Here is a 27,951-nt window from a genome sequence, read left to right as displayed (position 1 = left end):
AAAAGTGACTTCTTTCTCTTGAAAAAGAAAAAAAAAAAAGTACAGCACCCAAATGACTTTGTCGGTTTGAAAGATGCGCTCATAAACTTGAAAATGAAAAATTAAGTCATTGCCTTTCTGTCCCCACAGCACTGGGGACCTCTGAAGTGTTGAACCTCCAGGTGTATGGGCAGCGGAACCACTGTGTTCCAGAAAAATGGCTATGCTCCTAGATAGGATCGGAGCTCCCCATGGAAGACTGGGGGTCCTGCAGAGTCTCGCTGGCTGCTTGGCTGCTGCCACTCAGGTTGCCTAGGTGACTGTTGATGACACCAAGTTCCTGGATCACTAGGCTCAGGTCCTCATGGAGTCTGAGCACAGCACCCCTCACCTCACCTAGAAGCCCATGGAGAGAGCTCGCCTCGGGGGATTCCCTGGGCAAGCCTTCCCTTGTCTGAAAACTAGCCTGGGACAGGCTAACTGAGGGGAAGCAGGTTCTAGCTGGGGAGGAAAATGCTACCTGATTACTGCTAGGAGTGTGAGCTGGCTTCTCCGTAGCTGGGTCGGAGTTATCTTGGCCACTGGGGTATTCTTCGTCCTCTGAAGATGCTGTACCCCTGGGAGCAAAGGGGTGGCGAACCCTGGCTGCCTCATCTTTGTATGTGAGGGGGGCAGACGATGACTGTGGCCGGGGCTGGATCAAGAAGGAAGGGCTGGTGAAAACCAGGGGAAAGTGATGGGCTGACTTCTCTGGCAGGGCCGAGTCAGGAGACGACACAGACAGAGCAGAAAAAGAAGATGTGACCTCAGAGGCAGTGGAAACTAAAATAGAAGGAAGAGAGAGATTTATATAACATACAAGCAAGAGTAATGGCTACCATAATTGTGTCATGTAAACACCTATCTGGAAGGTCTCAATATAAACCAGTCTGAATTTTAAAAGTTTAAAAATTCACAAACCTGAAAAAAACCAAAGCCGGAAACAGACAAATCTACAGATGTATTATATACCAATAATGCCGTGGAAATGAACCTAAAATAGAATGATCAATATTCACCATGACATCTAAACCCTACCCAGCATATTTTTACGCTACTGTAGGCCTCATCCCTGAGAGGAAGGTATTAAATCTTCTGCCTGCCGGGGTTTTATGTAGGCGTTTCAAGTAGGAAGGCCGAGAAAGTCCTAACTTAGTCTTTCACCTTTTCCCCCATACGGATATTATTATAACAGAATAAACTCCAGTGACTCCAGGATAATGAATCTTTTCCTCTCTGTGGTCAAACATAATTAAGACTAAGCCCGGCCCAGCTCAGATCCAGAGCACTGTAGCACGCGGACCCACTTTTCTTACCAAGGGTCTGTAAGCAGCATAAAAACGTACTTGAAATCCATTTCATAAAATTAAAGACTTGAGAACAATTTCATTTCCTTTCATGTAAAAGCATACTAAATGTCTCCTATCTATTCCATTCTAGTTCCCCAAACTATTATGAGTGTCTTCCTTAAGAGAACAGATGCCTTTCCTGGGTGGAAACGGAAGAGGAGGGCACTGGGGGTTGGAGGGGGGAATGGGGGAGAGGGTCTGGGAGGGGAAGATGGGGGGGGGTGGAGGCTGCAGCTAGGATGTAAAATAAATAGATGAGTAAAAATAAAATAAGACAAAAGATAGCAGATGGTGGGGCTGGAGAGATGGCTCAGAGGTTAAGAGCTCTTGCTGCTCTTGCAGAGGTGCTGGGTTCGGTTCCCAGCACCTACATGGCAGCTCACAGCCATTAGTAACTTTGGTTCTAAGGTATCTGACACTCTCTTCTGACCTCTGTGGACACCAGGCACGCATGGGGTGCACATACACATACATATATCGAGGCAACACACCTACACAAATAAAATAAATAAATCTTAAAAAAATAAAATGAAACAGCTGGTGTTTTGTAAAAACAGCTCTTGGGTCACTGCACACTGCCCCTCCCATTAGGACTGACTGCATCATCGCATTTAAAATGATGAGGGATCTACAGTACTTTCCTTTACAGGGTCTCATGAAGCCCAGGATGGCCCCAAACTCACTATGGAGCAGAGGATGACCTTGAACTCGTGATCCTCTTGCCTGTTTCCCAAGTGCTAGGGTCACAAATGTGTCACGACACTAGGTTCATGTGCTGGACCAAACCAAGAGCTTCATGAGTGCTCGGCGAGCCCTCTGCCCACTGAGCTAGACCCCCAGCCCTAAAGCATCTTATCTGACTGTTCCCCAAACTTCTTTGGACACAGGGCTTTTTTTTTTTCTCTTGGAATACCTATGTGGATTTATTTTTTTGATATACGGCATAAACTGGTAAAATCTATCCTTGGGTGTGTGTGATGCACTCTGAACTTGTTACTTTAAAGATTTACTCGGCCAGGCACACAGCAGGGAAGCTGAAGCCTGCCACTCAGCACTCGGGGACTTTGCTTTGTTGGTAGATTCTACTACATATTCATGTCCCTTCTGAACTAAACTGGAACTCATAAAAATGGTCAGGGCAGGTGGCCACTCTATTTTTTGCTCTAAGCTCTTCAGGACCTATCTACAGTTCTCAGGGAAGGGTCCAGTCACAAAACTTGTTTTTGGATGCCAAGAGTATTCTCAGCTGACGTGGCAACAGGGATGGAAGGAAAGGGGGACTCAGCTGCGCGTGGCCAAGGCCAGCCAAGCTCCCTGGGAGAATCTGGGTCAGGCTAATCCAGTCACTCTTTCATGGCGCTGGGAGGGTGGTGCCATGCTAGTGGGCACGTGGATGATGAAAGCCACGTGTTCACATGCTCCATGTTGCATCCCAACTGTCATCTGCTGCATCCTTCACCTCCTGGGCTGGCTCTCTGTTCTTCAGCCTCCATGTCCCCCTTTCTTGTTTTGCTGTCATTTGTGAGTAGTGCAATCACCAGTAGGCCAAGGACAAGGAGGCCCAAGAGGAGCTGGAATACGCATGTCTGAAACTGCTCTTTCTATCCTCAGGCTTAGAGATAGTTTCCATGAAGAATTCTAGGCAGAAAGACTTTTCCTTTGGACTTTGGAAAATATCTGAGAGTGTGTGCACAAACACACACGTAAGAGCATCATGCTGCAGGCGGAAGTCAGAGGACAATGTGGGACATTGGTTCTCACCTTTCCATCTTGTTTGAGGCAGATTCTCTTGTTCACAGCTGCACACATCAGGCTGGCTGTCCTGAGAGATTCTGGGATTCTCCTGTGTCTGTCCCCTATCTCTACCTAGGAGCATGAAGACTGCAATGCTCCCTGCCATGCATGACCTATGTGAGCTCTGTGGATCCAAACATAGGTTTCCAGGAGAGCATGACACTCTCTGGACCACTGACTCTTGAAGGCCATCTTCCACCACCTTCCTATTTCCAGTATTTTAAGTGCTAAGTCACAGCCATTCTACTTTTTTAAAAAAGATTTATTTACTTTCATTTTGGGTGTGCAGGTGGTTTACCTGTATGCAGGCCTATGTAACAGGTACATACCTGTTATCTGTGGAGCCCAGAAGAGAGCACTGATCCCTTGGAACTGGAGTTATGGATGGTTGTGACCACCATGTGGGTGCTGGGAATTAAGCCCAGGCCCCTGGGAAGAGCAGCCATTGCCCTTAACTGATGAGTCCCTCTCCAGACCTGCTGTTCTAACTCTTACTCATGGCACAGAGCCTGCTGCACCTCTGAGGTATTAGCAGTTTTCCTCTTCATCCCCAGTACTCTGGAATCCTCGATGCTGTTCGCTGAAGCGGGGCAATCTTCATTGACTGAGGTTTGAATCAGGGAACTCATTTCCTTCGGATTCAAATGTTTTCTCAAGGCTTCGATCAGGGAGCATATGGCTCATGGTGTCTCTGCTCTCTCTCTGAACTCCTAGTTTGCACGTAAGAGTGTCTGGGCTATCTTCCGACTCCTCGCTTTCTAATGTGTGCAATGTGTGTGTGCATGCACTCATGTGTGTAGGTGCACCTGCACGTGTGCCACAACAGTCATGTGGAGGTCAGAGGACACTCTTGGTCGTGGGTCCTCTCCTTCCACTGCGACACAGGGCCTCTTGCTGGCCACCGTGTTCAGCCTAGCTGGCCTGTGAGCTTGCCAGGGTGTCCCTTCTGCATCTCCCTCTCAATAGGACACACCAGGACCACAGATGTGGGCTACCACATCCCCGTTCTGGGGCCCGAGCTCCAGTCCTCAGGCTTGAGCAGCACTTTACTGAGCCTCTCTCCAGTCCTAATTTTCAAGTATGATTAGTGTGTGTGAGCGCAGCACAGCACACGTGTGGAGGTCAGAGGGCACTTGGCAGAATCGGTTCTCTCCTACTTTCACGTGGGTTCAGGGAATTGGCCTCTGGCTGTCAGGTTTGCTCGGTAAGCGTCTACCCGCTGAGCCACCTTACCAGCCCCCTTCCTACTTTCTCCTCCCCTTCTCTGACATTGTCTCTTTGCCCTACTTCTTGGAGGTTTCATCAGTCTTAGCTTGCAATCCTTCTGGTGAATTTCTTGTTTCTGCTGGCTGATTTTAATTTTGAAGAGGTTTTTTTGTTATTCTAAGAAATTCTCCAAACAGCCTGTTCTTGTTTTATAGACACGTCATATTTTCTTGTCTTTTGGAGAGTTTTTAAAGTGTTTTCTTCTCCTTTCACGGTGTAATGCCCTCCATTGTGTTCCCACACTGTTCCTTATGAGAGGCCCTTCCAGAAGGCTCCGGCTCCGTGTCTGTTTGTGGTTCAGAACAGAGGGTGAGAGCTGGCAGAAGCTTCGAACATGAGCACGAGGCGCCAACTCTGGGGCCCAGCGAAGAGTCGTCCGGGCAGGCTGTTTGAAGCTGCAGACGTCAGTGAAGCAGTTTCCTCCTTCTGAGGCAGGTTAGCATCTCAGCACCGTCTCCTGTTTGCTGCCTGGAGAGGAAAGGGTTGGCTACCAGCCTTCCTGCAGCCACCAGGGGAAGGGTGCCGGTAGGCTCTGTTCACTCACTCACTCCTGACAGCTGCTCTGGTTACAGTCCACACAAGCTGACCACTTTTTGGAGCTCTCATTTCAGAGACCCACCAAGTGCTCCTCCTGATTTCCAGGACCTCCCCCCACCCCCGGGAGTTATAGGGGTGGGTTATTCAAGGTAAACGGATCACTTCAAGGTGAAGTCCAAGGATAGAACTCATTTTTAATTTATTCTTTTTTTTAAATCTTATTTAATTTTATGTATGAGTGTTCTGCATGTACACCTGTGTGCTGGATGAGGGCATCAGATCAGTTGTAGATGGTCGTGAGCCACCATGTGGGTGCTGGGATTGAACTCAGGACCTCTGGAAGAGCAGCCAGTGCTCTTAACCACTGAGCCATCTCTCCAGCCCTTATTTTATTCTTTTATATGAAGATGGTAGTGGTGGTTTTTTTGTTTGTATTTTTCTTAGAAAGAATCTCTATGTATCCCTGGCTGTCCTGGAAATCATTATGCACATCAGACTGGCCTCAAACTCCCAGACGCCTACCTGCCGCTGTGCCCTGGGTGCTGGGACTATAGGACCCATTTTTAAATAGCTGCTTCCTGGTTCTCTTTAGCACGTGCCTTGGTTTACATGTGGTCTGCCCCCACATGTTCATGCTTCCCAATGTGGCCATGACGGGTGGTGGATGCTTTAAGGGCTTGGATCTGGTAGGAGGTCACCAGGTCATCGGGGATACTGCCCTTGGACAGGATTGTTGAATTTCTTACAGAACTCAGGTTAGTTCCTGTGAAAGTGACTTATTATAAAAACGCAAGCCTGACTCTCACATCCTTCTCTGACTTCTTATCATGTGACCTTTCTCTCGTGTGATGCGGTCACTCACCAGAGCTGAGCAGATGCTCTTAGACATTCAAAACTTTGAGCAAAGTAAACCTCCTTTTATTGACAAAGTATCTAGCCTCCAGTGTTGTGTTACAATAACAGAACACTGACTAATACATCCCTCAATGTGGAATAGATTTGATAACCTCATTTTAAACATGATGCAAAGGAATTCAGTGGCTAGAAATCTCTCCCAGATCAGAAAGTTACAAATTCAAGAACCTCCGACGTCCCAGACTGTGAGCTCAGCAGGCACACTGCCGTCCACACTGCTCCGCTGTGCTGGAACGATTGCAGAAGTGCACTCTATTACAGAATCACGTTAACTTGTGGGTATAAAGTTCAGAAAAAAACATCAGGATGGTGAGGTGACGTGGCAGCCATAGGAGCAGCTGACGGAGACACTGATCTTTACCCAGAGGATAATACAGAAAGAACCTATATTCCATTATTTGAAGATTCCACTTTTCTTACTGTGCATGAGTTAGAACTGTGGTCAGTATGTGGAAGTTATAGGAGAACGCAGTAAAGAGCCCAGGAAATGAAAAAGGCTAGCATGGTTTGGAGTGGAAAGGTCCCCCAGGCTCACGTTCTGAATGCTTACACCCCAGGTTGCAGTGCTATTTTAGAAGGTAGGGCATCTTTTGGAGGTGGGGGCCTCACTAGGATAGGGTCCTGGGGAGGGAGGTGCTATCCCTGCCTGCTTCCTGTTTTACTATTTGTTGGTTGGCATAGATTGAGCCTCCTCCACAAGTCTGCACTCTGCCAAGCCGCCCTGCCATGCTTCCCCCTCCACGGCTGAATCCTCGGAAACCGTGAGCCAGAATGAAGGTCTTCTCCCATGAGATGGTTCTGGCAGGTTTCGAGGTTGTGGCAATACAACAGTACCAATTGTTAACTTACTAATATTAATGGTGTTCCACATGAGCTGTGCATTCCCGAGGAAATGGCAGGCTTCCTGCCATTCAGGGAGCTTGCTGCTGATTCCCTGTCAGAGTCCATGCAACCGATGGTAGAAAAATATGTTCTTGATGAAATTTGGAGATTCTGGAGCCCACAGTGTATTTACTGGAGAACTAAGGAATTGTTTCAGAAACAGTATTTGGCAGGAAGAGTGGAAGGGCCAGAAGTGGCAGATGACTCCAAGGAAACAGTGTCTCTGGACACATGGACAGCTTTGCAAATAGGAACTCACAGTGGCTGTGACAGAATGGACAAGATCTGTGCCAGCCCAGGTCAGACCAGACCCCAGTGTGGGGAGGGGAGCTGGCATGAAGTCCCACCCCTAAGGGTAATTCTTAACTGCTGGGAGAGGGAGGGTCAGTTTTCTCTAAGAGTAGAGACTGATAAGTCAACCATGCCCCACTGGAGGGTCACACAACACACCCAAGAATATTTGGGCAGCATAAACTACCCTTGATAGGGGCGGGGGTAGGGAAGAACACAAAATTAGGTGGGAAGGAAAGGGGGACTTAGGGTGAATATGGGCACAAAGGGACTAGGAGACTTGGAGCCTGCAGCGTTTAGAAAGAAGGTGCTCAGAGGAAACCCCCAAGGAGCCGAGAGGAAAACGAACTCAGGAATCAACCATTAGTGTGGAGCCATCCCCACGCAAGGACATGGGTAGGCGCACACATACATGAGGCCACTGAAGCCCCTCCCCCGTACTTAGCTTTGTGTTCTTGGCAGTGAAGTTGGGGACTTGCTAGAGTGTGGGTCTTGGGCCTTCCCGGGACCTGGTGAACCAGAGGCAAGGCTGGGTCCAGAAAAGCTGAGCTTCCAGGTTATAGGTGTTTCTAAAGTAGGAACCAGAAAATCCTCCCCTGGCCACCTTCCTTTGGCTCTGTGCCACCACTTGAGTGACAGTGTGGTGTGGGCTCCAGCTCTGATCTGCAGGCTCAGCGCTGAGAAAAGCCACTCGGCGCTAATTGCTGCGCGCCAATTTCCTTTTGTTTCCAAACACTGTGCAGCTGCGCTGCACCCTTCAATCTGCTCCTGGGGCATCCTGCACTGCCCTTCTCTTCCCCTGTGCTGGCTCCCCGCAGAAGCGATGTGGACATCCTGTTGGCACCAATCCCCTTGGTGCAGGGACTACCGCAGTAAGATGGAAGAAGTGGCTGTGTTTTAAATGCTCGTCGTGTGGTACAGGCCAGTTGTCAGCTGCTCAAGGACAGCACTGACAAACTCATTCCAAATGCTGATGCGTTATCTTTATCATTTCTACTGCAAACGCAGAAGGCCTGCTAATTAAGATACAATAGCCTTCGATTTACATGGCATTTAAAACTATGTGGCAAAGATGAAAAAGGTACATTTCCAGGGATATTGCGATCTTCCTCTGGTGTCCATGTGTTTTATCTGGAGCAGCAGACCCCCGGACAGCTAAACACAGATTTCTCACTTTCTCTCCCTAATTCATCTCTTTCAATGCTCCCAGATGACATACAGTGACTTCCAAATGAGCAACACTCATAAACTAAAGTACTGTCACCCCTCCAATGTATCGTTTTATATAAATGGTTGTAAAGGGCTTATTTAGAATGTTAAAAGTAGAAACAGGTAAAATGTCCACTGATGGCTGTGTCAGCAGCCTGTGTCTGCACCACGGAATACCATTTGGTCACAAAGAGGGACAGACTGACGCATGTCACAACTCTAAGAATACGCTGAGAGGACGAAGCTGACAAGGGGTCTCATCCGGGATGAAATGTCCAGGAAAGGCAGAACTCAGGCAGAGAGGCTTGGTGGCAGCCAGCAGCGATGGAGAGGTTGGGTCTAGGGCTTGCCGAAGCAACGAAAGTACTGTGGAACTCTGGGAGGACGTAAAATGCACTGAAGTGCATGCTCGTGCATGTGGCTCATGCATCAGTGGACGCGCACACGCTTCTTCTCAGCAGCTCTGTCTTACGTCTGAGACCGGATCTCTCACTGAGCCTGAAGGGCACCAGCCAGCCTAGACTGGCTGGTCAGGGAGCCCAGACATCCCTGTCTCTGCTGCTCCAGGGCTGGGGTTACAAATGAATGTGGCCACACCTAGCTGTTTACATAGGCATGAGGGACTTGAACTCAGGTCCTTATGCCTGTGTAGCAAGCTCTTACCCACAGAATCATCTTCCTAGATCCACATTTCCTAGGTTTTTAAAGGGAAAATTTCAAATTTTTTGTTGGCTCTGAGGGTTTTTCCAGTGGTTTTCAACCTTCCTAGTGTTGTAACTATTTAACATAGTTCCTCTTGTGGCAAACCCCCTCAACCATAAAATTATTTTGTTGCTCATTCATAACTGTAATTTTGCTTCAGTTATGAATTGTAATGTAAATATATGATATGCAGGATATCTGATATTCTACCCTGGGAGGGGTGGAGACCCAGAGGTTGGGAACCACTGGCTTTTACAGTTCACTGTCTGCTGTGCTCGTCTGGTTATTTCGCCAGCCGAGATGAACCAGCAAAGAACTGCACAGAACAGTTGTGGACCAAGGACAGAAACAGGCAGGGGCCAGAGCATGCACCGCTGCTGTTTCCCAGCAGTCTGTTCAGCTCTAAAAAGACTACACAGCAGGCAGCTGGGACCTGAGAGCAGGAGTGAACACTGCCTGTGGGGTCCTGGCACCTACAGTTCTCCGTCTGTCCCGTGTGATGAGGAAACAGATGATGACGGGAAACAGTCTGAGCTACAGATAGTAACAAAATCAAGTGGAGGAGAGGCAATGGGCTGCCCCAGGGTCATTCTTTAGTATCAAAGGTCACAAGGAGCTGGCATTCAGAAGGGTGTTGAAGCATGGAGGTGGCCCCTCCACCCCATTCGAGGTCACCGAGACACACAGTGCAAGTGCTTCTGAACTCGCTCAGCTAATTCCTCCAGGGAGTTCATGATGTCGGACGAGGACTCTTTGTGTAAACCCTTCTTGAAAGCAGAAGATGAGAGCATTCTCCATCATCCCCCGTGTCGGGCGGTGGAGATCAGATGCCCACTTCAGTCTCGCACCTGCAACAAGTGGGTGCTCAGGATGGCCCCGCTCTCAAGCCCTGGTTCCCAAAGTGCTTTACTTCTCACTCACGCCCAGCTGGCCCGTCACTCCTAGGCATCCGCAGGACCTGCTGAGACTGCGAGACCAGCGGCCCTTCTCTGCTCCCTCCAGTATCAGCTGTCTGCTTTCTCGCTGATTCCTGCCACCTCGCCATTCCCACGCCCGCCACTGTGAGTTCTGTCTCACCTGCTGAGCTGCACTCCTCTGCTGTAAGGACCGGTGTTAAGTGCTGTGGTCACCGGCGCTGTGTGGCCTGGGTTACTGTTGTTCTCCTCGGCTGCCACTGGGGTACAAAAGATTCTGAAATCTGCCTGTAAGGCAACCAGGCAGGCTGTATGCCAGGTACGCTCTTCCTGCCACGGGCAGTGGCCAGAGGCTGTCTCCTGCTGGCCTCTTCTTGACCTCATAAGAGTTACATCTCCTTTCTTCTCATCCTGCACCCAGCCTCAGTTCTTCATGTCTGGTCCCTGCAGACCCTCCAGGCTACTCAGGAGTCTTTAGTCACTTTTCTGGTGCTGAGACAGCTCAAGAGGAGAAGGGTTCGTCCTGGCCCACAGTTCAGTGGCACACCGTGGTGGGGCAGGAGTGTGAGGCAGCTGCTCAGGCTGCATTCCTAGTCAGGAAGTAGAACGAGAAGCATGCTTTCCCCTTTGTAGTCATTCAGGAGCCACACCCACAAAATGGCGCTACTCACAATTAGGGTGGGTCTTTGCACCTCAGTTAACCCAATCTGGAGACTCTCTCACAGATATGCCCAGAGCTTTGTCTCCTGGTGATGCTAGATCCTGTCCAGTTGTGAGTCACTAATCACCACCACAGGTGCCGTCCCCCAGCAAGAAGCAACCGAGGCTGTGACTTGGGATGAGAGGTGCAGAGGCTTGCTGCTTCAAGACGGCAAGCAGCCCTGTGAAACAGCCTTTCTCCTCCAAAAAGGTTCTTCCCTTTATTTCTGGGTTCCAGACTCAGGTCCACTTTCCCAGGGTCATTCCCCACGAGGACCTCTGGTTACCTCCCTGCACTTCTGTGACCTCTAGCCGCCCTGGATCTCTGAGTGGGTGTGGGGAATTGAGCCGAGGTCCTCTGTAATGGCAGTACAGACTCTGAACTGCTGAGCCATCTCTCCAGCCCTGAAGTTCAAACTTCTTAATCTGCTCCTCAGGCTCCACATCCTCCATCTGGCTCCACGCTCCAGCATCCCCCTTCTATGTTTCTCATGGACCTGCTCCATTTCTGCCACTTCTAAGCTGGCTTTAGTTCACTAACAAAACACTAACAACTACGACGTGCATGGTACTGTGCCTGGTGCGGGGAGACAATCATAAACAGGGCAGGCAGGGTCGCTACTAATAGTCGGGGAGGAATGCGCTCAGCTATTAAGTCCACGTGTAGCTACTGTTTAGCGAAAACAACAGACGGCCTCGGCCTCGTGGAAGGCAGAGGAAAGATGAGTGGGAGCTTCTACACCCCAAGGTCACGTGTTTGAGACACTCTTGGAAGGGTGGAAGGGGGGATGCGGCAGGGAGGGGCAGGAGAGTGCCAGTGAGATCCCGGGAACTGTACCAGAGTGAAACAAGACTTGTCTGATAAAAAGAACCTGGGCTGCTGAAAGGAAGAAGCCAGGCTGCTTGAGGCTTGGAAGGCTGTTTGTTCTTTACAAGAAAATGGTGATCAATCCACAGCTGAGTGGCTGCTTTCTGAGGGATGAGTTGGAGCTCTCCAGAACCTCTGTGTTCAGTGACAGTATTCCGCAGTGGGAAGGCCTTTTCTGCTAGGAAGGTGTTGTCCTGGCTAGTTTTATGTCAACTTGATACATGGTAGAGTTATCGGAAAGGAGGGACCCTCAAGAAAATGCCTCCATAAATTCTGGCTGTAAGACATTTTCTTAATTAGTGATTCACAGGGGAGAAGCCAGCCCATTGTGGGCAGTGTCATCCCTGGGTTGGTGGTCCTAGGTTCTGTAAGAAAGCAGGCGGAGGAAGCCAGTAAGTAGCACTTCTCCAAGGCTTCTGCATCAGCTCCTGCTCTGAGTTCCTGCTCTGACTTCCCACAGTGATGGAGTGTTACCTGAAAGTATAAACTGAAATAAACTCTTTCTTCCTCAGCTTGTTTTTGGTCATGGCGTTTCATCACCGCAACAGTAACCCCCACAGATGTGTACCTGTTGCTGAGAAGGCATGAGAAGGACGCTGACAGAGAGACCCCGAGGTTAGCGATGGGCTAACACTCATGCATCTAAGTAGTGCAGCAGTGACTGTATGTGCTGAGTCCCAAGTTCCACTCGGAGGGCTTTGCTTCTGTGACCCCCACGCGGCAGAGCCATCCTCATCTGCCTCACAAACCAGGCACCGACAAGCAGAGGCCAGGTGCCTCTCCCATTGCCACGCTGTGAGTGGCAGAGGAGCTGGGATCCTGAACCCTGCCTTTCTGACTCTAGAGCCTGTGCCGTCACAGGAACGCTGTTCAGCCAATTACGGGGCCCTAAGAAGGCTTCATGATGAGGTCTCCAGTCTCTCTCCAGCACGGGGAACTTCGCCATCACGCTCTGTCAGATTCACAGTGTTGCTTCTATTGGGTTGATGCTGAGATGGCTCAGTGGGTCAGGCAGTTGCTGCCAAGCCTGATGAGCTGAGAACCATTCCTGGGACCCACACAGAGCAAGAAGAGAACAGACTCCTGCCATTGGTCCTCTGACCTCCAGACTTGAGCTGTGGCACACACACACCCACACACACACAACAAATAAGTAAATAGATAAATGTATGCAATAACTTGGAAGTAGTAACCCACACAAACATGATTTAGTGCTTAGTAACAAAAGTTTTAACAATTTGCAATAAGTGTAAAATCTATCAATGTCACATAAATTTATTCTCTATCTCTCCATCTATCATCTACCTACCTACCCATCTCTCCCTTCTATTAACAAAATTGGAAAGAGAAATTAAGGTCCAAATGAATTTTTAAAGAAATCAAATATAGATTACAGCTAAGAATGGGGTAAGAAACGGAGTAGGCAGATTAAGTACTGTGGTGTCGACTGGAGGGAAAGATTAACCTCGTCATTCTGCCAGTCATCCTGACTGACAGCCCAGGGACTCCCACCCAGGGCCAGACTCCAACAGCTGGAAACGTTCCCCACTATAAAATCAAGGCTCTTGTTCTCTCGAATATATGCACTATGGTGTCTTGCTTTATGATGCATCTTGAATAGTTCTGCTTTCAAGATTTAGGCTGTTTTACATACTTTACATTTCTCGTGGAGATTAACATAAGGCTCAACTTGTCAATTTTCTACGGCCCCCTTCTGGGGCCGCACTGAGTCAACGGAACGACGGGGGAAAGCATCTTGAGCCGCATTTCTATACTGCAGCGGTAGAGCCTCTCCACTGTCAGGCCCTCGGTTGTTCTCAGAAACCGTTCATAGGTCTCAGGGCAGGCTGTTTTAGTTTTTCTGAGATATGGTCTCGTGTATTCCAGGGTAGCCTCCATCCTGAACATCTGATCTGTCTACACCTCCCAAGGGCTGGGCTTGCAGCTATGTGCCCCCACGCCTGGTTTATGCAGGACTCAGGATGGCACCCAGGGCTTCAGCGTCCTATATGCTAGTTGAGCACGCTACCAGCAGAGCCACATCCCAGCCCTCAGTGCAAGATTTTTTTCCCCCAAAGACAGGGTTTCTCTGTGTAGTCTTGGTTGTCCTGGAACTTACTCTGTAGACCAGACCTCAAACTCACAGAGATCTGTCTGCCTCTCCTGAGTGCTCAGACTAAATCCATGCACCACCACTGCCCAGGTTTTTTTAAATTAATTTTTTAAAGATTTTATGCCTGTGTATGTATGTGCAGTATGTGTGCACCGTATGTGTGTGTGTGAATTTCCTACATAAAGAATCATGTTATCACTGAACAAAGGCAATACTATGTTTTCCTTTCCAGTATCCACGTCTTTGATCTCTTCCTATGGTCTATTTTGCCCAGCCGGGCCTTCTAACCCACTGCTGAAGAAAACTGATTCAGAAGACACGCGCCCTGCTCCTTGCTGACGCAGTCTGGACGGCCCTCGCTCTTTCATCATTAATTATGTCTGCGGTGCAATTTTAAAAGACACTCGTTATCAGCTTGAGGGAAGCTCCTTTTTATTCCTAATTTGCTTACATTTTTTATAATCATAATTGAATGTAGAATTGTATCAATTTTCTACATGAATCAAGATAATTATATCATTTTAAATCTTATTCTATTAATGTGGTGGATCGTAGAGATTCATTTTCAAACGTCAAGCCAACGCTACAGCTCTGGGAAGAATCCCACTGGGTTGTGGGACATTGTCACTTCTTGATCTTGCTGGATGTGATTTGCTAACATCTTATTAAGACTTTCTGCATCTGATGTTAATCCATGTTGCTCTCTAATTTACTTTTCTTGCACTGTATGTCAGACACAGGTAGCAGATTAGCCATCTTCATGAGATGATGGGGTAATGCCCTGGGAGTATTCGGAAAGAACGAGAAAGCCTGATGCTTTGCCTTCCTTACAATGTGCCAGCAAAACTCCATGGGATCGAGGCATTGTTTGTAAGATGGTCCTGGTAATATACTCAGGTATATATGTTTGTAAATGTATGCACTCCCATATTATATATACACACTCCCTTAACATAGGTATATATGCACATATTATAACATACACCTTTAACATGGGAACACACACGCACACAGATCTATCTATGACCTATGACAAGCACAAAGGTTATCTCAGGTCAGTTTCAGTCATTTACTAGCTTACCCATTTCAATCGAGGGCCAAACCCACTGATCAAATAATAGTCTCTTATACTGCTTTGATGTTGGTATTTACAGTGTCCGTAGCTATACCATCTTTCTTTTCCCTGGTGAGGCAGGGACTTGAACCTGGGGCTCATGCAGGCAGAGCAGCGCCCTCCCACTGTCTTTCTTATAATCAGCCACTGTTGGGAATATTTCCTTATTTAACTTGTGGTTTCATCTTTGTCTTATAGATTATCTAGAAGGGTACCAGTAAGGGCTCCAAATTTAGGGTTCTTCTGAGTATTTTACTAGCATTTTCTAACCTGATCCTCATGTGGCTGGCGAACAAACACTTAGTTTAAAAATGTATTGCTAGTTTTTATATTTGCAGATTAGATTATTCCTGTTAATTTATCTCCAGATTCCCTTACTTATCCTTCCTTCGTCTCCAGGGAAGTTGCCATTCCCGCTAGTTTTCCTCTCTGCGGTGTCCATTTTGTTCCTTTGTGGTCTTGTCTTCGGAGACTGTCCTCTCCGTTCACTCATTGTGAATAATGAGGTCCTGGGGTATATTTTTTGTTGTTTGCTGAGCAGTATCCTTCTGTGTAGCCAAGGCTAGCCTCAAACTCACTATGTAGTGTAGACTAGCCTTGAACTCATCATCCTCTTGCCCTAGCTTCATGAGTGCTGCATACACAAGTGTTCACCATGTCAGGCCAACTTCTTGAATACATTTTTAATGGTTGCTTCATGAACTCACATGCTAACCACAGTATGTTTGCCATCTAGCTGTCAGCTTCTAGCAACTTCTTCCATGTCTTCACTATGGGTCACGGCTTCTTACTAATTTCAAAGTCTGGCAACTTATTTATTTCTTCTTAATTATGTGTCTGTGTGGGTTTATGCACGTGAGTGAAGGTATCTGTGAGGCCAAAGGAGAGCACAGGAGCTGGAGCTGCAGGCTACTATGAGGTACCCAGTGTGGTTGCTGGAAACTGGCCTTGGATCCTCTGCACTGAGCCATATCTCCAGCTCCATGTTGGGCATTTAATAAATATCGTAGTACACGTTAGTAGAGCCCCTTGACTCTGTGACAGTCCCCTGAAAATGTTGTAGTGTATGTTTGTGGAGCCCCTGAAGACTGGTGTCCACTCCTGTGGGCCTGACTCTTCCAACTGTCACCCATTCAGTGCACGGAAGTGGAAGGCTTTTTCTTTTGGTTTCCAGCATGGATCAGGGGGTCTCCCTACAAGTTTAGTTAGTGATCAGTCAAGGATTTGGGTAGAATTTATACACAATTTATATTGTGCACCCTTCTCAGTCTCCCTTGGACTTCCGCCATCCCCCCCCCCACTCACCCCATGTCTCTGTACAACTGTCCTTTGTTGCTCAACTGGGGATGTCAGACATCTGATCTAAGCTGCATGTGACCACGCACAGTTAACAACATCTATGAATCCCGCCCAACATAAACCATAAACTTAACATGAGAGGTTTTGAGGGTTTTGTTTGGCCTTGGTTTTGGGAGCTCAACCTTGGCTCTTACATATGCACTTTGCAGACAGCAGTGTCGCTTGAATGCCTGCTAGGCTGTGTAGATCAGAGTAGCCAGGGGTCTTCATTTCAGGACAGTATTTTTTTTTTTTTTGAGCTTTAGAATGCCCACTTGACCTTTTCACAACATAGAGGGTAGCAGTCTAATGAAAGTCTATCTTCTATTTGAAAGTCTTTGCCTTATATGCCTGGTGACTCTAGATTCTAGACATCTGTGACTCTGCTCCTGTGGGCTTTCTGTGTACTTGTTCATTCCGTCTTATACCTAGAAATTTTTGGTTAAATGCCTAAGTTTTTCTGTGAGAAATCATAGTAGCTTTTGCAAAAGGTCTGTTTTCTGGGTCTAGACTCTACACGGATGTTCTGCATATAAGGATGCTGCTATTTCTGTCATGTTCTTCCTGTAGTGTGGCTGAATGACAGAGCCTGTCCAGGTCCCCTGGCCCAGCCGAATGAGAGGAGCATCTTCATGGAATGCTCCCTCTTTTTGACATCTTACGGGTATCAGAGGCTCTGCTTAGTGCGCTGGTGTCTCAGAAGCTCCCTGCTTTAGCTTCTTTCTCTCTGAGAACATTCAGCTTTGCAGCATGCAGCTGCAGACAAAAAACTGTCTCCCTGTGGCTCCTCATCCTCTTACTGGAATCCCCAAACTCAACCTCCAAAGCCCAGCGAGACTGGGAACCCACTTCTGATCCAAGGAGGGATGACTGAGATCAACTGGGACTTGTCAAAATACTCTTCTCCCTGGGGTTCAGATCCACTGTGTTTCTCTCTTGGTGGTCTTCTGATAACTTAAACCAGCTTCTAGTAATTTTTCAGCTTTAATATTATTGGAGGTGTGTCAGAAAATGCTCCAAGAATGGAGTCGTATGAGGAGACTTCTGAATGCTTGTGAGAAAACACCAAGAAAACAAGATAAGAGTCTTATGACCTCAGTTTCTTCAAAACACAGAAAACAGCATGTCCTTGGAATGCTTTTTCGTGCTCCTCCCAGATGTAGAAGGTAGTTTACTTAGGATTACTTATTATTGCTTGTTGTTGCTTTCAAGTAAATGCCTCTATGGAAAAACATGTTTTTGCCACATGTGGCTTGTCCTTGTGATTGCACACTTTATTCATGTGATTCTCTTAGCCCTCAGAATATAATTTGCCTGTGCTCTAAATAAAGTAGCTACCGCAGAGGCTTTAGTCCACTTTACTCATCAGCTCTGTCCTCCAGGTCCCACTGCGTTTAGATTGGTAAAAAGAGGTGGTGTTAGATGGTTGTCAACTTCATTATAACCATAGCAATTTCCCAGAGCACAGAAGCTTAGAGGTCACCACAGCACAGCAGGAGGTGTCTTCCTTGGCAGGTAGTCTCAGCAAGAAAGTTAATTTGATGACAAAACGAAGATTCATTTAAAAAAGTACATTTATTTATCTATTATCCGTCCGTCCGTTCATCCGTGTGTGTGTGTGTGTGTGTGTGTGTGTGTGTGTGTGTGTGCGCACGCGCGCGCGCGGGCATGCATACTTGTGTCACAGTGTGCCAGAAAGTCAAAAGAAAGCACGTAGTAGTAGATGCTCTCTTTCCAGTGTGTAGGTCCTGGGGATTGAACTTAGGCCATCAGGTTTGGTAGAAAGTGTCTTTACCTGCTGAGCCACCTTGGCAACCCTAAGATTCAGTTTTACTACCTTCAGGCTATTCAATACCAAAATGTTTTAAACAGAGTTATCTTTGAAACCCCTTTTAAAAGAGGCTCTCTTACTAGTCACTGCCTGAGACCAAGGTCAGTTCATTTACACACACCCCCCAACTGCCCCATTGTTCTTATTTCTATGTATTTTTACATGCTGGCTTCCGTTACTTTTGTTTATATGCATTTTTGATTTGCATTTGAGGCAGTTTAAAAGATTTATGTTGAAATCTTTGAACTCATACAAGTTGGTGAGCATTATTACCCAGAAGCACCTACAAAGTCACCACTTAGTTTTTAAAAATTCATGTGCAAACAAACTATTCTTTTACTAATTAACTTTGAAAAGGAAAGCCTAATTGCATAATGCAAGATTTACTAGGTGACAGTCAACAGCCAGACTTGATTCTCTATCGCAGTCTAAATAATACCGCAGCTCATTTCATTCTGTTGTGTTTCACACAGGGACTCATTATACAGTCCTGCTCACCTTGCCCTCAATCCTCTTCCTCGGTTGCTGCGATAGACAGAGAAAGGACATGGTTCCTTAACTCTTTGGCGCACATACATTAGAGCCTTAGAGAATGCACACACAGCTGTGTATGTATATGTGTCTGCACACAAAACCACTTCTCTTGCACACAGTCTCTTCGTGAGTTACCTACATGTTTAACTGGAAGCTTCAGTGAATGTCAGTAACATCTAATTTGGTTTGCATAACAGTTATTCAGAATTGATGTTAATATATTCGATCAAGTACTTGCTTGAAGTGTCTGCTACTCATTTAATAAAAAGGACACATGACCTCCCAAGAAGCCCTTCAGTGGTGGCTACATCCTGATAGGATTGAGGAAGAGTGAGTGGAGAAGACAAGGAAAGGACAGAAGGCAGAGAGGTCACAGAAGGCCTCTGCAGAACATTTTCACTAGCATTATTGGCTTGTTTGGGGGCACACTCACCCCGCATGGCTAAGGGCTTGAGGCTGACATCTTCTTCCATCCAGCAGATTTTGGACTGCACAGGGGTCTGGACGTCCTCACTGGCTCTGGTCTCCTTCTCGGGGCTGGCAGTTTTGAACGAGGGTGAGACGTAGAGTGTCTCCACAGAGGACTGGTTGTGGAACATGAACTCTGACTTGGACATCCTCAGACCCAGGCTGACAAATTCGTCTTTACCAGACGGCCTAAATGCCTGTGAAGGTGCCAGTGTTTCAAAGCTTTCTACAGCTGTCTGCTTTTCCTGAGGAGTTTGTGGGGGACTTCCTGTGGTAGTATTTGTGATGGTTTCCTCCAGTCTCTTGACTAAACCCATATTTGTCTGCATTGATGGTCTTTTTTCTGAGGGAATAGACATGGCATCTGTAAAATAGCAAGTAGCCCCAAATTAAAACTGAAACGTTCCATTTAAAATCCACTTTAATAAACAGGATCTTTCTTATTTGGTCTTCTGCTTTCCTATGAGGCTGGTGTGTTCTATTTCAAGTACCCCTGAGCTATAACTGATGCCTTAGTCATTTGGGGGCTGCTTCTCTCTCTCTCAGTGGCACTGAAACACAAGGCACAGATTTCCAATAACTTCCCTTTAAATCTTTCTCCCTTCACCCACTCATCTGTCTCTGAGCTACTGTATTGTCAGTACTTTCAAGCCTTCATCCTTTACATGATAAACTAGACAAAATATACATCATTCTATCCTTATGGAGCCCTTCATCTCTCCTGGAATGAAGGTTGTCTCTTCCCAGGAGGCACATTCAGAAGCTCCTCAGGGGCAGCATCATTTTATTGAATCTTTTGTCTATGCAGAAGACAACACATTCTTTTACAGAGTTGTTTTGATGGTTACTACAATGTAAACTTTCTGTCCATCTTGTCACTAAATAGCCACAAATACATCGAAGCACCAGGAGAGCCTGGAACAGAAGGGGCTGATGCAGTGTAAGAAACCAAAACCTCAGGTGAACCTGGGTTGGGACCACTGCCTGAAACCACATATCTGGACTGAATTTCTAGATGGACTGGATTCCAACCCTCAGTATGAGGGACTGTTCTCAGAGAGTTTCATCCTAACCTGGAAATGGACAGAAAAAATGTTTCTTAAGAGATTGGGTTCTTGCAATTAGAATCACAACACAGTGAGAGGGGGTGTGCTTACTCCCCAGCACTTCCACCAGGGAGGAGGTCACTGCCAGGCAATTAAACACATCCCAAAGTACACTGTATGATCCTTCAGAGTGCACACATGCAGGCTCTCAGCACCTCCAGAGGTTGCGGAAAACTGGTATTTACCCAGGAGTAGAAAGTTCAAGAAACTTATATGAGTCGCTTTAGTGTCGTGGTGCAGCTAGTCTCGGTTTGTGTGTGGTCACTTAGCAAAGATGCCTGAGGAAATTCAGATCCAAGACCAACCAGTAGAGGAGGAAGAGGTTTTTTGCCTTTAAGGCAAAAAATTTCCAGTTAATGTCCTTGATCATCAATAGTTTCTATTTGAATGAAGAAATCTTCCTGAGGGCGCTCATTTCAAATTCATTAGACCCTCTGGGTAAGATCAGAGATGAGAGTTTGACAACTCCCTGAGAGTAAACTACTCAGGGAAGGAGTTGCACATTAATCTCTTTACCAACAAACAAGATCAAACCAGCACTAGACCTGGAATGGCCAAGACCGACTTGATCAGACTGGCACCAAAGCCTGCATGGAGACCTTGCAGACTGGTGCAGACATCTCTGCGACTGGCCAGTCTGGTGTTGCTTTCCACTCTGTGTATTTGGTTGCAGAGAAAGTGACTGTGGTCACCAAGAATGATGATGAGCAGCGTGCCTGAGTCCTCAGCAGGGGCGTCTTTCCAGTGAGGACTGACTCAGGGAACCAAAGGTTTTCATCTGAATGAAAGAAGGCCGAGCTGAGTATTCGGAGGAAATGAGAATAAAGGAAGTTGGGAAGAAACATTCTTAGCTTATTGGCTACTCCATCACTCTCTCTGGAGAAGGAGACATGATAAGGAACCCGTGATGATGAGGCTGAAGAAAAACGAGATAAAGAGGAGGAGAAAGAAAAAGAAGAACAGCAGTCTGATGTCAAGTCTGAAACAGAAGATACTGGTTCCCATGACAATGAGAAGGACAGTAACAAGAAGGAGGTTTTAAGGGAGCGCATGGGTCAGGAAGAATTAAACAGCAGAGCCACTTGGCCCAGAGATCCTGAAGACATTGCTAATGGAGACTGTGGAGGGTCCCAAGAGCCTAACCAACAAGTGGGAAGGGCACTGGCAGTAAAGCAGTTTTTTATGTTGAAGGACAATTGGAATTCTGAGCTCTTCTTTTTGTCCCAAGATTTGCTCCTTTTGATCTGTTTGGAAACAGAAAGAAAAAAAAGAAGAAGATTGAGTTGTACATACACTGAGTTTTCAGCATGGGTAACTGTGAGGAGTTAATCTCTGAGTATCTGATGTTCACTAGAGGGGCGGCGGAGTCCAAGGCTCTCCCTCTAAGTATTTCCCACGAAATGTCACAGCAAAGCAGGAACTTGAAAGTTATAAGAAAAAAAATTGGTCAAAAAATGCTTGAGCTACCCGCTGACCTGGAAGAAGACGCAGTGAACTACAGAAAGTTTTATGAATGCTTCTCAAAAAACATAAAGCTCGGAATTCATGAAGCCTCTCAAAATTAGAAGCAGCTTCCAGAGTGGCTGTGCTTCTGCACACCTGCTTCTGGGGATGAGGTGGTTCCTCTCAGGGAGTGTGGCCCAGAGTGAATGAGAACCAGGAGCACATCCATTTTATCCCAGCTGAGACCAACAACCAAGTAGCTAACTCGGAACATCTCTGACAGCGTGACTGAGCAGCAATCTGTACAACTGAGCCCATGGATGATACAGTGAAGGACTTCACAGCTGAAGGACCTGAGGGCGAGACTGTAATGTCCGTTACCAAAGAAGGACTGGGACTTCCAGAAGATGAAGAGGAGAAAAGGAAGACAGCAAGAGAAAAACAATGTTTGAAAACTTTTACAAAATTATAAAAGACATCTTAAAAGGAAAGGTTGAAAGGTCAAAGTGATTGGTGAAACCCTCATGGAATCGCCACAGAACATATGGGTGGACAGCAAACATGGAGAGAGCCATGTGAGCCCAGGCCCTCAGGGACAACTCAATGACAGGTTACATGGTGGCAGAGAAACCCGGAGATAAACCCTGACCACTCCAGTACTGAAACCTGCAGGCGAAAGGTAGAGACTGACAAGAACGGCAAGTGTGTGAAGGGTCAGGTCATCCTGTGTAAGAGCTGCACCTTGTCTTCTGGCTTCAGTCTGGAAGATCCCCAGACACATGCTAACAGGATCCACGAGGTGATCAAGCTTGGTCTAGGAACTGATGAAGAGGATCCACTTCAGATGATACCAGTGCTGCTCTAGCTGGAGTAATGCCCCCTCGAAGGAGATGGTAACACATGGCTCACAGAAGGAGCAGACTAAGCTTCACCCGAAGAACCACGTGCTCAATGCTTCCTTTATTCCTTCTGATAATACAGTTTCAAGGAGTTGGGCAAGATTTAAAGTATCTGTGTGGCATGAAAACTAAGGGGAAGATAAAATTGCTTTCTGATTCTTAGATGGTGGCACTGCAGGCTTGTTTCAGCAGGTTGGGAGAACATTTGTTGAACGACATAAGGTAAGCAATCTGAACTGTTTAAGCTGTTGAGCTGGATTTCTTAGTAGACCAAATCACCTGTCACTGAAGTGTCCTGAGATAGAGCTTCACGTCTAAATGGGGAAAAAAAACTGTTAAGATGCCTTAAGTGTCAACTTCTAGAATCTACTTTTGAAAATTTTTCATCCCTGTAGTGAATTCTGCATGTACTAACTAATCTTAGTTAAGGACTAATCTAAGAGGTAAGAACTCAAGCTGAAACAACTTAATAAGAAGTCCCCATGGGGCTTGTTTTCCAGTGTAAAGTGCCAAGAAGAAAACCCTAAGCTCCTCGAGGTCTTGTAACTCAGCAAGGCTTGTGAATGAAAGTACCCAGTCACATCTTGCTTTAAAAGGTAAATACAGATTGTGTGTGTGTGTGTGTGTGTGTGTATGTGTGTGTGGAGAGAGACAGAGACATTGAGAGAGAGAGAGAGAGAGAGAGAGAGAGAGAGAGAGAGAGAGAGAAGAGGGTGAGAAAGAGGGGAATTTATTTTGCTTTCCACCAGAAATCATGCTTTTTCTAGTTGTCACATCTTTTCATTTTTAATTTTTTACTTTTTGGGGTTTTAAGACAATGTGTGACTCTGTAGTTGAGGTTAGCCTGGAATTCAGGTCCTGTGCCTTGCTCTAGAGTCCTGGGATTCCAGCTTTCTACTGTGCTATCTTTGGAAACTCAACTCAGGTATCCTTCCTCTTCAAAGCCTGCCCTGACCCTTTTGTCTATCCCTTCTGTCTTATTATGGCCTCCATGACCAAAGACTGGAGCCTGACGAGCAGCCATAACACTTCATTAGGTCAAGCCTTGTCCCAGGGTGATACAGCCACCCTGAGTTGTCTCTGTGTCCCAATGGTGCCAGTCCTGAAGGATGTACTCAATCAATGTCTTTTCAATGGAAGGAAAAATCCAGATACAAGAACCAAAGAGAAAGTAATGCTTTTGTTTTTCTAAATTTAACATAGTTTAACAACTTAATAACAATAAGAGAAAACAGAAAATTGGTAGATGAAAATAACCTCTTCTGAAATATTACTAATTTGCATATGACCCAGTTATATTTAGTTGGTAAAAGGCTTTGTTAGAAACACTAATATATCCTAGTAGGAAACTGGAATCTTGGTATTTCAGAATTCATGTGTATGTTACTATATTTGCTTTAAAGCACTCCTTAAAGGGAATTTTAGTTAAATATTTCTCTTGATTAAATTGACTCTCCATTATATTTGAGAAAAATGTTTTGCTTTTTATGTAAAGAAATTTACTTTAAAATTCAGTGATAATGTAAAATAGGACAGCCCAGGATGGCCACGGCTTCCCCATGAAAATATCCTAACAACACTCAACCCAAATATCAGCATTGTCACGGGTGAAGACTTGAGATGCCATGTTAATACAAAAGCTTACAACTGAAGACAAGCCTAAGAGTTCAGTGAGGTGGCAGGGTCTAGTGAGAGGCATTCAGTGCCCTAGGGGCTCATGATGCAAGCTCTGCCATTATTGGAGGTGGAGGCAGGAAAACCAAGAGTTCAGGGCTTAGCTACAGGGAGAGTTCAAGGTCAGACTGAGCTATGTGAAACCCTACAGCAAAGAACCTAAATAAATAAGTAAATATCTTAGAATTTAACAAGACAAGTTTGACTAAAGTCCCTCTATTTCTATCAGTCCTTTCCTCCCGACAACCTGACAGTCTAGGAAGAATAAACTGCAAACTGGTTGCCTGGACTTTTATTAAAACTAGGTTTTTTTTTAAAAACTGTGTCAGGGATTAAATCAACATATCTCCAGTCCTGATGACAGAGGCTGAGGATACAGCTCAGATGGTAGAATGCTTGGGAAAAATGATTTCAAATGCATAGCACATTTTATCTTAAAAAGAAAAATCTTTACTTGAACAGAAAATGAAAGCGTTCTGAAGGTTCTGGAACAAAGCTGCCTTGGGCTTCTCTGCTGTCAGCCCAGTTCCACACACTCCCCATTCTGTACAACATGCCAAACTAACTCTTTGTAATCACTACTTTAGTTATTTATAGTTTGTATGTGGAAGTCCCCTCCTATGCCAGTGACCAACTCCGCACTCCATGGGTTCTGAAGGCTCTCCACAGCTTACTTGCTACTTACCAGGAAATGACCCACAGCCAGGCTGGGCTGCATTCTCAGGCAGACCCAGGGCTCCTGATACCTGCATCTTGTCCACCAGGCAACATCTTCCTGCTTCACTTGTATAATCCTACCAACCCCACAAGACCCATATCAATCAATTATAGCTTCCAGAAGCTATTTCCAATAGATAACACTCCACCCAAATCCATGCCTTTTCTGAAATGGTAAAACATACTTCCACATGAACTCATTATTTGACTTAATTAGATACAGTATAGCATTGATTATATATGAAGTCCCTGCACGCTGACCTTACAGCCTACAGGATGCTTCTGCATAGGGAAGGAATGCACGTGTCTGCTAAATTTAACGAGTCCCTAATGTGCCTCTCCCTGACATCAGCTTTCTCTGCTGGTCCTGGGCACTAAAGCATGCTGTATGTGAAACCTAAAATCAAGAATGCTCAATGCAGCAGCTGTTGGGGCTGGGCTTCAGCTCAGCAGTTGAGTGTTTGTCTAGTATAAGCAAAGTTCTGTGATACTGAGTACCATAAAAATAATAAGGAAGGAACAGAGGAAAGTTAGGAGTGAGCAATGAAGGAGAGAAGGGGCTGGCTAACTGATACCTACTATTTACTCTGGGCTGTGTAAAGGCTCTGGAGAGACAGTAAGAATGCCAACCATCTAGTAGTACCACTACAGTAAAAAGTCAGCAGAGGAGAAAGATGGAAAGTGTCCAAGTAAATGGAACTTCAGCAAAGAAAGAAGGCTGGAACCAGCATCCGTGTTGCATCATCAGGGCAGGCACAAGCCAATCAGCATGATTAGTTTGTAGTGTGTGGCAGAGAGAGGAGGCGCTCTAGAAGAAAGAAAGGAAAAATCCAGGGCTGCGGACCTCTTGACTGACAGGCAGGAGTTGGGAGGAAGGAAACAGAGTGTAGGACACTTTTGGAAGATTGTTACTTTGTCACCTTGATGGAACTTTGCACTCCTGTTCCCCAGACAACCACCTTGTCTTCTTCTCCAGCCTCTTTTCCTCTGAAAGGAAGGCAATATATCCTCAACACTTCACTTTTCTGATCTATAATAAAGTATCCTTTACTGCCAGACTTCAGCTAGAACTAGGATGGTCTGTGTGCAGTCCATTCACACATTTCTAACCCTGGTCTCTGCTGAGTTCTGCTGCTCCTTTGGGGAGATCTGACCTCCTATTCTTGACCTCTACTTTTCCTCTATTGACATGGCCTTCAACTTCCCCAGCACTTAGGGTATTTTGGAAGCCTTCACCACAGTCCCTGAATCTTCCCATCTGCCCCCTTGGTCCACTCCACACAGCCAGCCAGAATGACTGGTCCTCAAACTACCTAACACAGTTTATGGCTCTGCATGAATTTACCCCTCTTGCTGTATCTCCACCACTACCCTTGTGAAACTTTGACCCAGCAATGCTCTCCTGTCTTCACCCTCCACACTCCTCTAAGCCTCCACCCAGCTGTTCCTTCTTCCTGAAATTCTCTTCCCCTCCTTACATCTGGCCAAGGACTGCCACCTTCCGGGTTGGCACCCCTCAGATGGGGCTATGCTTTTGCTCATGGACAAGCCACAGCCTGCAGGATTCTTTCCCACTCTGACAAAGATGATTTTATTCTTCAAGACCCAATCTAATTTCTTGATGAAAAAATTTTAACCTTCCAAGTTAAAATGAATCTGTTTTCCTTACTCATTATTGCATAGTGAATTCCATACGAATACTGACTTTTCTTTAGCCAATCTCATTATTTCAAATGTATCCCTTCACTTGACAAACACGTATTAAGTATGAGAATGTGTCCAGCAGTATCTTAAGCTCTTGGATCACAGCACTAAACAAATGTGTTGTTTCTAACTCAGTCTAATTTCTTGTCACCTCTAGTATAGTGACATCCTGCAGAGCACAAATCCTACTGAAGCTGTTCAGCCCACAGGCAACGGGCAGAGTATCTGATAGTTATTGCTGTCCCAAAGATCTGGACACTAAAATAAAGTCATCTGTAGAGCCAGAAGAAGGAAGAGAGGATATCCTGATGCAGTCCTTTGAGACACAGGGCACTGAGATACCCAGAGGTCCAGGGGCTTATTCAGGGATCACACAGGATTCAAGGGCAGAGGAATAGATGCCAGACTCATGAGTTCGACGTTCTTCTGCCTTGGGGAACCGAAGAAGGGACTAAGGAAGCTGGCAGATCCAGATGTACCATAGGGTTGTTCTTTACTAACAAACCTATGCCCGGGATGTGTGCTTGTGTCTGCAATTGCCACGTGACGCAGTCTTACCTCAGGCTTACGTTGTTCATTTGTGGGATGCAGGGCACGTGAGCAGAATGAAACTGGTCCATGTGTCTGAGCCTGCTTATTATCTCCTTGAGGAGGTTTTTGGGAAGATGGCTGCTAAACACATGAGGAAAAGAAGCATCCATGGACGTTTTTCTAAAGCTCTCAGGAGGGTGAGGACTCCGATGGAGTGTAACACTGGTGCTGCCTTTCTGAGTTGGAAGATAAATACATCGTTGCATACACGGCAAACACCAATGTGATTGTTCCAGAAGGCTTCCCAACCTTTTCCAGGAAAGAATTTCTGTGAATTCCACTGAAAGAGCAGGGAGGAGTTCTGAGTGAATTAATTTGGCTGGCTAGCTTTATCTGATTTCTCATTTTCTTTCCATTTAAATCTGAATGTCAGAGCTTTCTCTCAAGCATCTATCCAGCCGACTCCTCAATAGGAGGCTCAGTATTAAATCATGAGACGGCACCAGCTCGCCTTAGTCACCTGCCAATATACCTGATTAATGCAAAATGGGACCCTGGAAGGCGGGCTGTCCTAGGCTTGATAGCTATCCTTCAGGAAGCAGCATATTCTCTGTGGAAGAAAGCAGGCTGAGATTTCCACACAAACCAACATGAACACACCCGAGGCCAGAGAACAGCAAACAACCTCCAGGCCAAAGAGACCAGCTCAGTGGGTCAGGAGTGGCCCGGCTAGTGCACAAGGGAACATTCTGACAGAGACTTCAGTTGGGTTCGAGGTAAAGAAACTTTGTCGACAGACAGGAACACCCCACATGACTCCTCTTTTTCATTTTCAGCAATTTTGTGGCCTTGTTCTAGGGACTATAATTGTTGCGTGTTATTATGTATTTGTTATTATAAATCTAATAATGGGCGTTCTAGTCCAACAGAGCCGACACTGTGCTCCATTCTCTTGTGGGTCTGACGCATAGGATCCAATTACGGCTACAAAGGAGAGAGCTGGCAGACATGGCTGAAGATGGATGCCAAGATACA

The 27,951-nt window shown here is 46.2% G+C and overlaps 1 protein-coding gene and 1 pseudogene across 1 annotated transcript; one reads left to right on the top strand and one right to left on the bottom strand.

The window, feature by feature from the left end:
* Nucleotides 1-208: 208 nt before the first annotated feature.
* Nucleotides 209-19,838, bottom strand: LOC126515750 (ENTH domain-containing protein 1-like). The gene is made up of 3 exons (XM_050165641.1): nt 19,739-19,838; nt 18,775-19,206; nt 209-801 (listed from the first exon to the last, which is right to left on the bottom strand). The coding sequence occupies exons 1-3, from the start codon at nt 19,836-19,838 to the stop codon at nt 209-211; spliced, it is 1,125 nt and encodes a 374-aa protein (XP_050021598.1).
* A 384-nt stretch (nt 19,839-20,222) lies between these two features.
* Nucleotides 20,223-22,256, top strand: LOC126515703 (heat shock protein HSP 90-alpha-like; annotated as a pseudogene).
* Nucleotides 22,257-27,951: the final 5,695 nt, after the last annotated feature.

This window comes from Alexandromys fortis, unplaced genomic scaffold (assembly GCF_014885135.2).
Source record: "Alexandromys fortis isolate MF-2015 unplaced genomic scaffold, M_Fortis_MF-2015_v1.1 scaffold_157, whole genome shotgun sequence".
Taxonomy (NCBI): domain Eukaryota; kingdom Metazoa; phylum Chordata; class Mammalia; order Rodentia; family Cricetidae; genus Alexandromys; species Alexandromys fortis.
This window is presented reverse-complemented; position numbering and strand designations above follow the sequence as displayed.

What these genes read in the sequence shown, in the direction of transcription:
- LOC126515750 (XM_050165641.1), bottom strand. Translation starts at nt 19,838, where the DNA reads ATGTGGTTTCAGGCAGTGGTCCCAACCCAGGTTCACCTGAGGTTTTGG. An exon ending in GGCTCTCCTGGTGCTTCGAT is followed by an intron (nt 19,207 to 19,738) that starts GTATTTGTGGCT and finishes GCTATTTTACAG; the next exon opens with ATGCCATGTCTATTCCCTCA. An exon ending in CAAACAAGCCAATAATGCTA is followed by an intron (nt 802 to 18,774) that starts GTGAAAATGTTC and finishes CTTCTATTTTAG; the next exon opens with TTTCCACTGCCTCTGAGGTC.